This window comes from Ovis aries, chromosome 13, assembly GCF_016772045.2.
Source record: "Ovis aries strain OAR_USU_Benz2616 breed Rambouillet chromosome 13, ARS-UI_Ramb_v3.0, whole genome shotgun sequence".
Classification (NCBI taxonomy): Eukaryota; Metazoa; Chordata; class Mammalia; order Artiodactyla; family Bovidae; genus Ovis; species Ovis aries.
The window spans coordinates 46,811,361-46,827,408 of record NC_056066.1 but is presented as its reverse complement, the minus strand read 5'-3'; the positions used below and the strand labels follow the sequence as shown (position 1 = coordinate 46,827,408).

General features: G+C 42.1%; 1 protein-coding gene across 2 annotated transcripts in view; it reads left to right on the top strand.

Annotated features, from left to right (window-relative positions):
- SLC23A2 (solute carrier family 23 member 2) overlaps positions 1-13,875 on the top strand; it is a 138,169-nt gene extending 124,294 nt beyond the window's left edge. For both annotated transcript variants that reach the window (XM_027976819.3, XM_012188662.5), the window contains exons 13-16: positions 3,357-3,486; positions 4,560-4,697; positions 7,586-7,681; positions 9,494-13,875. In XM_027976819.3, the coding sequence (XP_027832620.1) occupies positions 3,357-3,486; positions 4,560-4,697; positions 7,586-7,681; positions 9,494-9,726 (597 nt within the window). In that variant the 3' untranslated portion in view covers positions 9,727-13,875. The remainder of the gene's footprint in view (positions 1-3,356; positions 3,487-4,559; positions 4,698-7,585; positions 7,682-9,493) is intronic.
- The last annotated feature ends 2,173 nt before the right edge of the window (positions 13,876-16,048 follow it).

Below are 16,048 nucleotides of genomic sequence, written 5' to 3'. Positions count from 1 at the left end.
CAGCATTTTTTAATTGAGCCAGTTGATCTTCTCTCTGAATTCCTTTGGAGCTGCTTCCCCTAGCAGAGGCCTTATTGATTTGAGGGGCATTATCAGCCCTGGAGTTAGCTACGTTACCCTGACTCACAAGGGGCTATAATTGAGCCATCTACACGGATGCCTTGGGGTTGGGAAGTAGAACTAGCACCAGAAGCTTCTCTGTGGCCTAAACCATGTGGCTAATGGAAGATCCCTGCTCAGGAAAAAGGAAGCAGAAGTTTCAAGGCTGTATCCTGCCTTTTATCCAGCTGAAGGGCTTGGAACAGTTGCTTTTCTGATAAGAACTCATATGTGAAATCTAGCAGTTCTAGGTCTAGATCTGTGTTGTACAGTATGGTAGTCAGTAGCCACATGTGGCTGGTGGATGCCAAAGGAAAGCACAGATACAGAACATTTCCATCATTGTGTGCAATTCTTTTAGACAGCCTTAGTCTGGACCATTGTATCCGTCTTCCAGAACATATAGAAAGAGGGCAATCTGTGGCTCTTTCTGAGGATCTGTCTTCATTTCCTGGCAACTCTGCTATTTGCTATCCTTTATCCAGTTACGGCATTCCATGTACAGACATGGACATTCTGACTACTTGATTAGAGGTGAGGCTGCCTACCCTGCTGTGTGTTCTGAAGTTCTGCAGGTTGGATGGGTTGGGTTCCATGTGCAGGACTGCTATGTTGAGAGTGTTCCACGGTCTGTTCCACAGAAAAGGGCAGCGTGACATGGTAGGGAGGCGGTTGCTTTGGATTCAGCCCTGGCTCCATCATATTCTTCTAACATGACCATGGGCAAGTTACATCTCCTCTCTGAATTTCTATGCCCTTGTCTATTAACAATAGCTTGCAAAATTTTGGAATTACTTCATGTAAAGCATTTAGCATGTGGTTAGATAAGCAAACTAGAGATACTGTTATACAATATTTAGACCTAAGTTTATTTCTAGGAAGAATAAATACCATCTTCTTGGCCATACTATCTTTTTTGATGGTATCCGAAAGGAGATCATTTCTTCTCTGCAGCATACCACCCTGTTGAACACTTTTGGAAAGTCAGAAATGCAGTGTCAATTTTTCAGTGGCCCTGGACACAGAGCTGCAATTCAAGGAGATCAGAAGGGAGCCTAGGAAGTAATTCCAGGGAGTGTGCAGTGAGAAAGATGTGAAGGCTTCACATAAGCACCAGGAGGGCAGGGATTTTAGGGCTGTGTCTCTGGTATTTAGAATAGAAATGTATAACAGGCACTTGGTTAATGTTTGTTGAACAAAAGAGTGACTAACTTGCTGCTTTTTTTGGACAGCGTCTAAGGGAGATCAGCCCTCCATGCATGGTTTTCATACAAGATTTATCGTTTCAGGCATCCTTAGGGCCAGCCCAGTCCTCCCCACTGCACATCTAACAGGACTGACTCTGCTGGGAGATGGATCCCTCTGTCTGGTTGCTCTTTGTCTTACTCATCCCTCAAGACCGTCTCTAGGGAATCCTCCCCAACTTTTCAGAGTTTTTTCTTCCCACTGGACAACCCACAACCTAGTAATTGCAGCAGTACCATTATTTGATCATAAGCTTATGACTTACTTATATTTGTATCCATCACCTCCCCCTCACTCTGAAGTGCTGGTCCTTGAAAATGTTTGCTGAAAATGCTTGCTTTTTGTAAATGAAAGGCTTCCTTATCATGTAATACAGCCAAGCGTAAGTCATTTTTGCTCCATTGCCAGTTTGCATGACCCTTTTTGCTGCATCCCTGCACTTAGTGGTGGTATAATGGGATGGAGCTGTAAATTGGAATAATGGAAGCTAGGCTCCAGCATCAGCTGTGACTGATTCTAGCTGGGTATCTTAGTAAAAGATTTGCTTCTTACTCTGAACTTGACCCTTGGGCTCATTGAGAAGCTCTTGGAAGGTCTAGCCCAGCATCATCCAGGAGAATGGCACAGTAGTAGAAATGTTCTGTACTTGCACTATCCCCTGAGGGACCCCCCAGCTGCTTATTCCTGCTGAACACTTGAAATGTAGCTAGTACGACTAAGTCCGTTTTTACATTTCATTTCATTTTAATTATTTAAATAGCCATTCCTATTCATTGTAACTCACACATAAAGCATTGTGGACACTATTCCATTTCTGGAAGCTCTTTTATTCAGTTTATGTCCTCAGGATCTTCTCTTGGGAGAAGCAGCACAGAGTAGAGACCAATAGTGCAGGATTCTTGAGCCCAGTGCCAGCTCCGTCTCTTGCTACCTGGGTGACAGTGGACTAGATAGAAGCTTCAAGAAGGCAGAGATCAAACTTAACCAATAAAGCTGGGACCACATGGGAATGCTGTGTGTGATGCTGCAGAAGTCCAATGTTGGGAGAGTTGAGCCTTGGAATGAAAGAAGGCTTTGCAGAGCAGGTAGCTTTAGGGTAGTATCAGTACTTTGATATGTGTCTGAGAACTGGCCAGGAGGGGGATGAGCACCAGAAGACTTAGGCAGGGACCTGATCTCCTAAATCATGATGTTAAAGAGATTGCTCCATTACAGTGGAGAGGACAGGTGGGCAGAAGAAAGGCCAGAGGAAGCAAGTTCAAGTGGGAGGCTGTCAAATAACCTAATGCCTGCCAGGTGTTGTTAAGACTGTTTTACATGGAGCTTATTTAATCCTCAAAGCAGAAGCACACTGTTCATTGTTACGGAGATGAGGATCCTGCCACCCTGAGAGGCTAATGCCGTCATGTGGTTAGAGACGGAGCAGACATAGGAGTCAGGCCTCTCGGCTCTAGAATCCTGCACGCTGTGGTCTCTAGGCTGTGCCACCTCTCATGGTTAATGTGCCAGAAGGAGAAGTTCCAGAACTGTTTTGTCTTATCTGCCAGAACCCAGAAGAAAAGCAGGGGCCAGGTGTACTTTTCGCATTTTGGATTTGAGACACTACAAGATCATCCTGGCTGGTGGCTGTGGGCATTAAGAAACCCAAGACCACAGCTCAGGAATGAGTGCAGAGTGGGGTGACATTGCCCAGGGCTCAGAGACCCATAGGTCAAGCCCTGGGGTCCCCATAGTCAAATGAAGCAGAGGAGTCAGCTTCCAGCAGGAACCAGATGGGATAGGAAGAAGGAAGGGTGGTGAGAATCTTTTTACCCTCGATGTGCTTTCAGTAGTTATGTATTGATATCAATCCTCATTGTAAAGTTAGACCCTCTTAACTAAAAGTTTTAAGAGTAATGTAGATTTTGTCTGTGGGTTTTGGTCACATTTGCCTGCTGGGACCTGAGTAGTTCTGCATGCTCTTGGAGGACCTCAAGGTGAATGCCTATCTCTGCCCTCTGTGTGTCCTGCAGGTTGGCAGTCGTCGGGTGATACAGTACGGCGCAGCCCTCATGCTCGCATTGGGCATGATCGGAAAGTTCAGTGCCCTCTTCGCCTCCCTTCCAGATCCTGTGCTTGGTGCCCTCTTCTGTACTCTCTTTGGTAAAATTCCATTTCTTTGTTAGTTGGCTTTCTTCTCAAGCTCCTTTTCTTTCTTCACATTGCTAAGGAATTCCTTCAGTGAGACTGAAGGTAATGATAAATTTCTATTTTAAAATACAAAAGGATATACCTTATAAACATATATAAACATATAAATGCATATCACTTTCTGAGTTGAATTGATATTAACGGTAGAATAACTGAGCTAAGAAAAATCAGATTAAATTTTAGTCTCTAGTTGCCATTTTTTTAAGGTTCTTATCATGCTTTATTGAAAGCATGCTGCCTTGAATATCCTCTGCGGATATCTTTGGATATCACATATTTTAATGTGGTATAGAAGCTGTTTCTTTTCTTGTATCTGAATGATTCCATTACGGATTTAGTTGCAGATAAGACCTTCAGGAGCAATGTTCTTTTCTTTTCTCTTTCGTTTGTCCGTACTGTACAGCATGTGGGATCTCCCATGCGAGTACTAACCAGGCCCAACCCTACTTAGTTTCTGAGATCAGATGAAATGTTCAGGATGGTATGGCCATAGACAACCATGTGGGATCTTAGTTGCCAGTTCTCTGACCAGGAATCGAACCCACACCCCCTGCATTGTAAGCACAGTCTTAACTACTGGACCACCAAGGAAGTCCCTAGTTGCCATTTCTGATTGATTTAAGCTCAGATATCTTCTCCCTGTGGGCCATTTAAAACTGTCAGTTTTTACATAAAGGGAGTCAGTTTTATCTCTGTGCCATTCACATTAGTAATCAGGGACCTGATATTCAAGCCCGTATCCTAATGTAATTAAAATGTTTGAGTTGAGTTTTTAAGGGGAACCATTGTCTTTAGTTTTCTGCCTGGTCTAAAGAAAGTGTAATGTTTATGCCCCTGAATAAACCCAGATAGTGCCTGGGTCAAGTGGTCACATTCTGGTTCCATCCTGACACTACACAGGTCTCCCAACTTGTTTCTGATGGGACAGAGAAAGGCCATTGTAGGGAGTCTGCCCTGGACAGCGTACTTGTCATCCATGCCATAGGTGAGATAATGGATCTTGTGGTCTGATGTTTTCTCTCTAGGAATGATCACAGCTGTTGGACTCTCTAACTTGCAGTTCATTGATTTAAATTCTTCCCGGAACCTCTTTGTGCTTGGATTTTCAATCTTCTTTGGGCTCGTCCTTCCAAGTTACCTCAGACAGAACCCTCTTGTCACAGGTAGGAGAAAACAGGCCTTGAATCTTGTGGCAAAACTGGAACCACAACCACCAGTTCATGAAACTTAAGGAATCATTTTAATGAATGTTCATCTGTGTATTTCATTGTAGTCCCACTTGGCCGAAGTTTAACTTGAATCCCTTTGCACTCCCCACTTGAGTTGGCAAATGCATATAACTGATGTGCATGGCACAGTCTCCCTTCTTCCTTTTTTCTTTTTTCCTTTCCCTGCTTCCATCTGTTCTTTTTTTTTTTTTTTTTAAGCCAAACAAATCAGCACCCTACCCTTTTGGAGAATGCTTCTGTAAAACCTTTTGATTTTTCAGACTAAGGCTATATTAAAATTTAGAATTTCTTGAAACTCAACTTCATATACTTTGGCATACATGTTTTTCTGTTGGAATTACAACTATTTTGAGTTCAAGATCAACCTTCTTAAAAAAATTTTTACTGGAATATAGTTGCTTTACAATATCGCATACATTTTTATCGTACAGCAAAGTGAATCATTATACAAGTACACATACCCCCCTGTTTTGTGGATTTCCTTCCCATTTAGGTCACCACAGAGCACTGAATAGAATTCTTTGTGCTATACAGTAGGTGCTCATTAGTTACCTATTTTATATATAGTAGTGTGTGTATGTTTAATTCCTTTTTAAAAAAGTTCTTCGTGATGTGGACTATTTTTAAAGTCTTTATTGAACTTGGTGACAACATTACTTCTGTTTTATGTTTTGACATTTTGGCCACAAAGCATGTCGGATCTTAGCTCCTTGACCAACCTGCAACCCCTGCATTGGAAGACAAAGTCTTAACCACTGGACCACCAGGGAAGTCCCTAATTCCTTTTTATGTTAATACCCAAATGTCATAAAGAATGAGCGAAGGAAGAACATCTTAAGAAACAACTTTTGCTGCTGACATTTTATGCAGAATTGGGGATCATTTTATATATGTGTGTATGTATTTTTTTTTTTAGCTGATGTTCACATAACATAAAATTAATCATGTTAAAGTGAACAGTTCAGTGGTATTTTAGTACATTTACAATGTTGTATAATCTAATCATCACCTCTCTCTGGCTTCCAAAACATTCTCATCAGCCCAAAATAAAATTTCATATCCATTAAATAGTTAACCCCCATCATTTCCCTTCCTCTCAGTGCCTGGCAACCACCAGTCTGCTTTCTATTTCTATGAATTTACCTATTCTGGATGTTTCATAAATGGAATCCTACATTATGTGACTTTTTATGTCTGGCTTCTTTCACTTGTCAGAATGTTTTCAAGATTTATCCATATATAAGTATTTCATTTATTTTTATGGCTAGATAGTATTCCATTGTATGTGGATACCATAATCTGTTTATCCATTTTTCCACTGATGCACATTTGAGTTGTTTCTACTTTTTGACTAGGGTAAATAGTACTGTTATGGACATTGATGTGCAAGTACAGGCAGTTCTCTCTCATGGTAGTTATGTTCTGTAAAATCCCCATGAATATAGAGTTAGCAAACCCTGAACCATTGCTCTTGGGAGAACACAGTCAGTAGCACTAGATCTCATGCCTGAATGACATTCATCTCCCATATTTTCTCTATTAGGCATATCATGACCATCTTGTAGTGGGGCTTTTTTAAATAGCGAGATCACCAATGAAGAAGCACAAAAATGCCCCCCCAAAATGTGTTATTATACAGACTGCTAAAAGAATATTGTTTACAGTCTGAGAGCTGAAACCAGAAGACAGAGCATTACCTTGTTTAACCTCAGCTGGGAACACGTGTGTCGGGTGACTCAAAATTTTCACTGCTTTGTACATGTCCATGAATGACTAAAAGCACCACAAGTATTCATTTTGGGTTTACAAATAAATTTTAGTGTGTAGGCAATTCACAAATAACAGAATCTGCCTGGTAATGAGGACTATTTGAGTACCTGTTTTTAATTCTTTGGGGTATATGCCTAAGAATAGAATTGTTGGGCTGTTCTGTTTAACTTTTTGAGGAATACCTGTTTTCCATAGCAGGTGAGCTATGGAACATTGCTCACAACATTCCCATCAGGTATGTTGAACACAATGATTTCTCTTTCTCCACATTCTCACCACACTTGTTATTTTTCTGTTGGAGATCATTATATTTTTAAATATAAAAAGTGTGTGAATTTCTATTTTAATGTATCTCATTCATATAATGACATCTTTGCAAATAAATTTGCTCTAAATTAAAAGCAGCTAAGCACTAATTAGTAACCCAGAATTCTGAAGCCCTTCATTTGATTGCTGATCTCATGAATATTTTTGTCATCTTGTTATTCACTTTGTAAGTTTTTCAGCCTTACAGTAGCCATCTTTTATATTGATATTTTTTTTTTAATCTGCAAGCAGCACTCCCCCACACTCCTGAAGGCGTCATAGTTGATTACAGAGTAAACTCCACTCTGTTAGATTTGGGGTGGGGACTGTGCTGGGTCTTGGTTGTGGTGCACAGGCTCTTTCATTGAGCAGACAGGCTTAGTTGCTTTGAAGCATGTGGGGTCTTGGTTCCCTAACCACGGACCGAACCCTCGTCCCCTGCATTGGAATTCTTAACCACTGGACCACCAAGGAAGTCCCCTCTGTTAGATTTACTTTCTGTGAATCATTGTTAGAAATTTTCCTTATGGAGATAACTTGATTATTGTTGAAGGTAGTTTAAATAATTTATTTACTATTATTGTCATAGCAGTTTAAGGCATTACTGGCAAAAATTTATACACGCACAATAGAAATTTACACTTTCATGCACTGCATTGACTGGCAATTAGGGTCCACCCCAGTGTTCCTTTCTAAGTCAAGGACAAGTCTATTCTGTCTGTGACCTGTTGCTATGTTGTTTTTAGGGATAACAGGAATCGATCAAGTGTTGAATGTTCTTCTCACAACTGCTATGTTTGTAGGAGGCTGTGTGGCTTTTATTTTGGATAACACCATCCCAGGTATGTGGCATATATCAAACATGCTTATTACATATGTGACCAACTTTTTTGCCAAATAAATATGGGAAGCAGGAAGCATGAATCAGTTCAAAGCCATCACTGATTAAACTTTTCTAAAGTGGTTAAGATGATACCTTGAGCCACCTTTCATGAATCACTTTAGTTTTTTTCCTTCTTGCTGAATTATTTCTAAGAGAAAACAGGTGAACTCTTTGTATATGGTGATATGGCAGCAGGATGCCTTAAGCATGCTCCAGCTACCTGCCCTCCTGCTCAGCCTTGCCTGGAGCCCTGCAGTTTGGCTTTCATTGACCTGTTCACATACTTCTGAGCCAGCTGCTACCAGCGGACAGCACTCCTCCTCCTTCTATGCCAAGTGCTGGGTGACAGACTTAAGATGCAGTGCAGGGCCTGCCTTGTGGCTTCCTAGCGAAGGCTACTTTATATTGTAAAATGCCGCCATGGACAGACTGGTGGATTCATCCTGTCAAAGAAGGGTGATGTTAATTTTTGAGCTTAAAGGTTCTGTTGAGATTTTGCCCTTGATCTACCTCCAAAAGCCTCAATCAAGAAGAGGTCACTGGGGAAATGAGAGATGAACACATCAGGCAGAAGGAATCACACACATGAGTAGGTGGAAGGTGTTAGATTTGTGGGAGGTCAGTAATATCCTCTTTCTTTCTTAACTCAGCACTTAATAGAGAGAGAGACAAAGGAGTCAGGCAGATGGAAATGGTCAGTTTCATTACTGAAATGCCCATGTGAGGGCATAGCTTATACGTGTGAAAATAATGAGAAGTTCTTAAGCCCTGCACCATAGGATAGACCTCATCACCCAGGCTCAGGCAGAGAAATATACTGTTAGGGCTCCCACGGAGCTAAAAGCAGGTACCAGTGCTATCTGCACTGTAAAGACTTTTGAAAAGGAATCCAGGAGTGCTGAACCATGAAAATCCAGGTCTTTCTTGCTGACTCATCTCTCAGGGTGCAGAATTGCCAGGAGTGTTACACCAGTGGAAGTTCATCCTCATAGGACCACAAGTGGGTAATTTGTGACAAATGCACCCCACCCCCTAGTAAAATGGAGCAAAGCAATACAAAAAGTGGTATGTCTAGATAAAGAAAGCTGAGCGCCAAAGAATTGATGCTTTTGAACTGTGGTGTTGGAGAAGACTCTTGAGAGTCCCTTGGACATCAAGGAGATCCAACCAGTCCATCCTAAAGGGAATCAGTCCTGAATGTTCATTGGATGGACTGATACTGAAGCTGAAACTCCAATACTTTGGCCACCTGATGTGAAGAACTGACTCATTTGTAAAGACCCTGATGCTGGGAAAGATTGAAGGTGGGAGAAGGGGATGACAGGATAAGATGGTTGGATGACATCACTGACTCAATGGACATGAGTTTGAGTCATCTCCAGGAGTTGGTGATGGACAGGGAGGCCTGGCATGCTGCAGTCCATGGGGTTTCAAAGAGTTGGACACGACTGAGCAACTGAACTGAACTGATGTCTAGATGAGGGGGTGGTGGGTGTGCAGTGACCGAGTAGTGAAGTCATTGTGAGATATACTAAGGATTCGGAACCTATTTTGCAAGATCAGATCTGTGTTTTAGAAATATTTGTTTTGAGTGGTTAGTGATTCTTAGATTTCTGGCTTGAGCATCAACTACTTCCTCAAGTGCTCTTTTCTATCATCCTATTCCATTCAATCTACGGGACAACAGAAGCAGAGAATGTCAATTCTTGGTAGAACTGTTCAACTAAATATTCCATTGTTCTGTTTTTGTTTTGCTGTGTGTGTTCCACAGGTACTCCAGAGGAAAGAGGAATCAGAAAATGGAAGAAGGGCGTGGGCAAAGGGAGCAAGTCTCTCGATGGCATGGAATCCTATGATTTACCATTTGGCATGAACATTATTAAAAAATACAGATGTTTCAGCTACTTACCCATCAGCCCAACCTTTGCAGGCTACACATGGAAAGGCCTCGGGAAGAGCGCTAGTAGCCGGAGTTCAGATGAAGACTCGCAGGCCACAGTATAGCCGTAGCTCATCCTGTGGCCTGGCCACAGTGAGGCATGAACCTGTAGTTCCTTGCTGCGTAACAGGAAGTAACATATATGTTTGTAGATCTGCATTTACATTCTCCACCCCAGAGCTAAGACAGATTACAGGTAGCTTTTTCTCGTGGGTGTGATCATGTCTGATACGATGTCTCACCTATCTTTTTATTTAAGCCCTTGAGAACATCTGTTGATGGTCATGGTCACTGAATTTGAAGTTCCTGCTCTCCTGTGGGAGCGGATGCTTGAAGTCTGCAGTGACTTCTTGTTTTCAGTCCCCTTCTAACACCCTGTGCTAGCTTACTTACAGGCCACTTCCAGGGTTCAGGGGCTTTCTGTCCTTGAAAGCACCAGGACCTGCACCTACAGAGACCTCCTCTGGTCAGGGGGTACCAGTATCCTTGCATTGTCACAACTGACTGGTCAAGTGTGATTTTATGATGCCTGATGCTGTGTATAGGTGGCTGCTGGCCAGTTGAAAACAATGAGATGCTTTACACTGTGCCCAAATCTGTGCATGGGTAAAGTCTGTACAGATAGAATGGAAATTGGGGGATTGGACAGGAAGGGAAAGTACCTTGAAATCAGTATCTGATTCTCAATTACACTTTCTTGGTGCCATCCTGGCCCAAGCTAGGCCAACCCATCTCTTATTGGTCTCCTTTTTACTAGTAGCTGAGACACTCTATTTGGTATTTATCACTCCTGGCTGGTGTGACGGGTATAGAGTGCCACACAAAGGCACCAAGCAGATGTTTATGAGGATCTTGGCTCTGCTGACATGTGGATGTCAGTTATTGTTGTGTGTATTTGTAATTACAAGATTCTATTCCTATTTAATGTTACTGATTATGGATTTTTAAAATCAGTGTTTTTCCACGTGACCCTGTTACCTAAAATCCCTATTACTTGTCCCTTATCTCCTATCCCCCATTAAGAAAGGAACCAGCATTTGTGAAAGCTGTGGACACCAACAGGGACGTTTGTTGTCATGGCTCTAGAAGGCCAGTAACCATTATTGTGGTTGTGTTTTGTATTGCTTGATACCATGAAAGTGTAAATACATAATGCTTAATCTGTTCATCAAACTGACTGCTGGACCAGAGCCCAGAAACCATGAGTTAAGTTATACATTGATTTGTTTTGTGAAGAAGGGAAGCCAGGGCAGGTGACAAAACAGCTGCCGTACTGAATGGTTCCGCATCCTGGTAAATTAATCACTGCAGTTAAGTTGCCATTCACATCTGGCAGTTAAGGCTTAAGGAGACTTTCTGTGGGTTGTCATGTTGAATGTCTGCTGGATTTTTATTTTCCAGAGGGGAAGACTAGATCCCCTGACCAAATGCTTCCTTTCTTGTTGAAGGGATAAGAAAAGCAGCTAGCAGTCCCCCTCTGTTAAATTCTTATTAATAACATTATTTCTGACAAAAATGACTTATTGAATTTGGTTTGAAATTTTCAATCAAAGGAAAAGTCTGAGTGACCTTGTTTCATGAGATAGTGCTTCTTAAGTGTTTATTTACCTGATTGTTTACAGGCAGTGGGCACATGGCTCTTAGGAGCCTTGAATCCACATGGTGAATTTCTGGCCCCCACAACTGGCCTCCTTGACTCCTGTAAAGTTTGGGGCTTTAAGGCCTATTCTGGCAAGAACACTCCAGAGCTACTGCATTGTTTTGCCAAAACCTTATTGCAAATTAAGTAAAGAAAGACTCTAAATTTAAATTTGTATGGGTTTTTTTTTTGGGGGGGGAGCATATTTAGAAGCACACTGGTTAATGATTTTCATCCTGTTGACTTGGTAAGCCCTGAAGACTGACAGCCCTAGTTGTCACCTTAATTGCCTAGTTTATTCTTTATATTTTGCTTAGCATCTCCAGTTTCTCTCCTCTGAATAGTGGGGAAAACTGTTAAACATCCCAGAGATTTACAGCATTTTTGGTCTCTAGATGAGCAGAATGACCAAATACCCAAATGAAAGCCTCTGAACCATTGGTAATTCAGGAACAAGTTCCCTTCAGCTTAACTTGACCCAGGCATCTTCTCTCCCAATGGGTAACACTCAGGATGTGTGCAAGTCTTCAAAATGTGCAAAGAAGCCCTGTGCCCATACCTCCTATTGGAAAAAGAGGGTTTTCCCCCTTCTCGTTCCATTGGGACCAACTTAGATTCTCTGTTCATGGCAGGGAAGGCACAGGAGGTTAGGAAGTGTCCTCTTGCTTGCAGATACACTGAAGAATGAGTCTGTAGTTGAAAAAAAACTATATTCATCTGTTTCTTGGTTTGAGCACATACCTGAAGAGGGGGTTTTGGGGGATACTGTGCCTGTGCACCTGCTATGTGCATTACTGGGGCCACATACACCCCGTGCTTTGGCCAGTTGGACATTGTAGGATGTTTTGAATGTGAATGTCCTTGGACAGAGCATTCATTCTCCAGTTCCCACTTGTACACCTACCCCCTCATTTTCACATTTATATTGATGATCATGATGTGAAAAGTAGAAACTTACAAATAGGACAAAAGACACTACAGTATCACTGGTGGGGGGGCAAGGGAGAACCCACACTGGTTTTGATAAAATATCTAACATGGATCGTAGAAAAACGGGAAATGGCTCCAGTCTTCGTAGGCAATTGTCATTCTTATTCTCACTAGCGAATTTCACATAGATTTACTGATACAGAATCTTTCTTAAGGGGGCTTCAGTGTTAGACTGTAGTAAGTTTCTTGTGATTGATCAAGGCAAGGGTCCTGATGGTTTCCCGTTTTCATGGTAACAAATTCATACACAGGATTTGCTTCATACTGTAGAATACTGACTTTCATGATGATAACCTGGTTTATGCATGAATATTGCAGTATTTCCATATAGTAAAATAATATTTCTACCCAGGATAATAGTCACAGTTTTCCAGGGAGGGAATGATAATTTTCATGACAATGTCATGTGATGATAGAATTTCTCCATTGATGAATCTCTAGTATGTGTTTATACTTTATTTACCCACGCATATATTTTATGACCATGAGCTAAGTTGTTATTTCTTTAATTCATGTCCCTGCTGAAATATTAGTACTAGCAACTTAGACTTGAAGTTGACAACTATAATCTTCCATAATAATCAATGCCACAAGAATGGTCAGGCCAGATAGGAGATGAATAAGGAACTGTGGCAGAAGCCTCATCCCAGAACCTGTCTGGTGCACAGAAAGGCAGCATCCTGCATACTCACCCCCACAGCTTGGGGTGGACACACAGCTGCGGGCGGCATGCCTGGCATGGCTGTTGCTGCCTCCTGGTTTGCTCACCCGGCTGTGCCCCCCTGAATGCCCTGGCAGCCTGAGCTCTCACAGGGCCCACTTCTCCAGCGAGCCACCACTTGGTCTTTGGGAAACACTTGGGGCCTCATATGTTCCTTGTGTTGTGCTCTGTCCCCTTACAGTTTTGACCCAGAGAATAGGACCTCCTCTGCCCTCCATTCCTCCTGTAGTCACAAGTGGAGTAGTGCAAGATGGTTGCCCATTTTTGCCAGCATTCAGCCTCTGCCCTTGGACCCTTGAAGCATGTTAACGCTGAAGATCCCTTTTCAGCTGCCTCTCACACATTCCTTTCCTTTTAGGCTATTCTTGACCTCCTTGTCCTCGCCCTACACTGGTGACATCCAGCCTCCTTAGAATTGCTCTGTGTGTTTCCTGGCACTTAGGACACCCTCCCCAGTGGTGCCATCTTACTGACAGTCAAGTTAAAACCCTTTTTGTTCATTCATAGCAACCTTTGTGATGTTAGCCAATTTCTGACTGTTCTTAAAACAGTAGGGATGCCTATATTTTCCTTAAGTTTTTGTGACTGACTTTGGCTATATACCTTTCTGGGATTTTGTTTGGTTTTTATTTTTATTTTGCATATTGAGGGTATTTGGGGTGGGGTTGTTTTTTATGTCTAATTCTTTTATGGCGTTTTTAAAAAGAATTTTCATATTGTTTTTCTAACATACCTTCATTAAACGTTTAAGTATTTTAATATGTAATATTTGGACCAGATGTTGTGAATAATAGTAGAGATAAAGCTATTTTATTCTGTATTTTTAAAACTGTTGCGTACAAATAAAAGCTCTCCTGGACTCGATTCTGCTGTTCATGTACTTTGCCTGGTCTTTAAGAAACTTGTCGTTAATTAAAAGTCATCACCTGGGGAGGGAAATCAACTAATAAAAATTTCGGTTCAACAGTTTCCGATACATTAAAAACTCAAAGGAGGATAGCAGTTGCTGAAGTATCATTGGCCCCCATGGCTAGAGAACCTTTGTCTCCTTGGGAGAATGCCTAACAGGAAAAGGAGACCTTGGTTGGAGGATGCACTCATGCTGGGCTTTGGGGTGAAATTATGAGTCTCTTAGTAAGTTAGTGGCATCTAGAGGCTGGAGACCTTTTAGGTATTGGTGACCAAAAAGACTGTCGTGTCTACACAGTGAAATCTAAGGTTCCCAGAGTAATCTTGGCCCCTTTAGGGTTGAGGCTGGTACAGGAATTGCTGAGGTGTGGGTGCCAGAAAAAGCTCAAAGCCGAGCTTGAGAGCTGCTCATTCAGTCAGAGGCATGGTTCCCAGCGGAATATGAAGACAAATCCAGAGGTGCTTTTTGGGAGTATTTGTTAATTTAGAGCAGACTTGGAGCTCCTCCACCCCCATCTTTTCTCCAACTGCCTTCAGTCTTTCCTAGCATTGGGGTCTTTTTCAATGAGGCAAAATGAGAAGAGGGTGGCAGAGGAAGAGATGGTTGTATGGCATCACTGGGTCAGTGGACATAAACTTGGGCAAATGCCAGGAGATAGTGAAAGACAGGGAGGCCTGGTGTTCTGTAGTCCATGGGTTCTGAAAGAGTCAGACACAGTGACTGAACAACAATAAATCCACATCTTTATCCCTCGTTTGTGTCTGGCCATTTGAGCCATAGTGAACACCATAGCTACTTCCATAGGAATTCAACCTGCTGCTTCCAGTGTCCGGTATCCTGACCTATGAGTCAGGATAAGCATCCAGTTACAAGATGAACTGTTGCACCTTGCACCACTATATACGTGAGGAAAATACATGTGAGGTATTTCATACCCATGTTCTCACCCCCAGTTGGGACAACAGCACATTTCAGTATTAAAGCCCCACCCCCTACCCCATGGACCTCTCACCTGGTACACCCCCATTCCTCCCCAAGAGAGGCCCACTCCCTGGATTTTGGGTTTACCCTTTCCTTGCTTTTCTTCACAATTTTGCTTATATATACATTTCTATGCCCCTTAACTGTTTAGTTTTGCATGTTTTCAGACATTTAAAAGGTGTATGTGCTATCACATTTTACTATTGTGAGATTATTTCATGTTGGTTGGTACATAAGCTTCCAGAGAGAATGAGCAAAAATGAAGCCCTGTAGAGCTAGGATCATCCCATGAATGCCAAATTTTCTATCAGCCCTGTTAGTGGAGTTAACATTTTTCAGTTCAGTCACTCAGTCATGTCCTACTCTGCAACCCCATGGACTGCAGCCTGCCAGGCTTCCCTGTCCATCACCAGCTCCCGGAGCTTGCTCAAACTCATGTCCATCAAGTCAGTGATGCCATCCAACCATCTCATCCTCTGTCATCCCCTTCTGCCTTCAATCCTTTCCAGCATCAGGGTCTTTTCCAATGAGTCAGTTCTTTGCATCAGGTGTAAAAAGTATTGGAGTTTGAGCTTCAACATCAGTCCTTCCAAAGAGTATTCAGGACTGATTTCCTTTGGGATTAACTGATTTCATTTCCTTGCAGTCCAAGGGAATCTCAAAGAGTCTTCGCTAACACCATAGTTCAAAATCATTACTTCTTCGGCACTCAGCTTTCTTTACAGTTCAACTCTCACATCCATACATGATTACTGGAAAAACCATAGCTTTGACTAGATGGAACTTTGTCAGCCAAGTAATGTCTCTGCTTTTTAATATGCTGTCTAAGTTGGTCATAGCTTTCCTTCCAAGGAGCAAGCGTCTTTTAATTTAATGGCTGCAGTCACCATCTGCAGTGATTTTGGAGCTCCAAAAGATAAAGTCCTAACTGTTTTCCATTGTTTCCCCATCTGTTTGCCATGAAGTGATGGGACTGGATGCTATAATATTAGTTTTTTAAATGTTGAGTTTTAACCCAACTTTTTCACCCTCCTCTTTCACTTTCATCAAGAGGCTCTTTAGTTCTCTTTCTGCCATAAGGGTGGTGTCATCTGTGTATCTGAGGTTATTGATATTTCTCCTGGAAATCTTGGTTCCAGCTTGTGC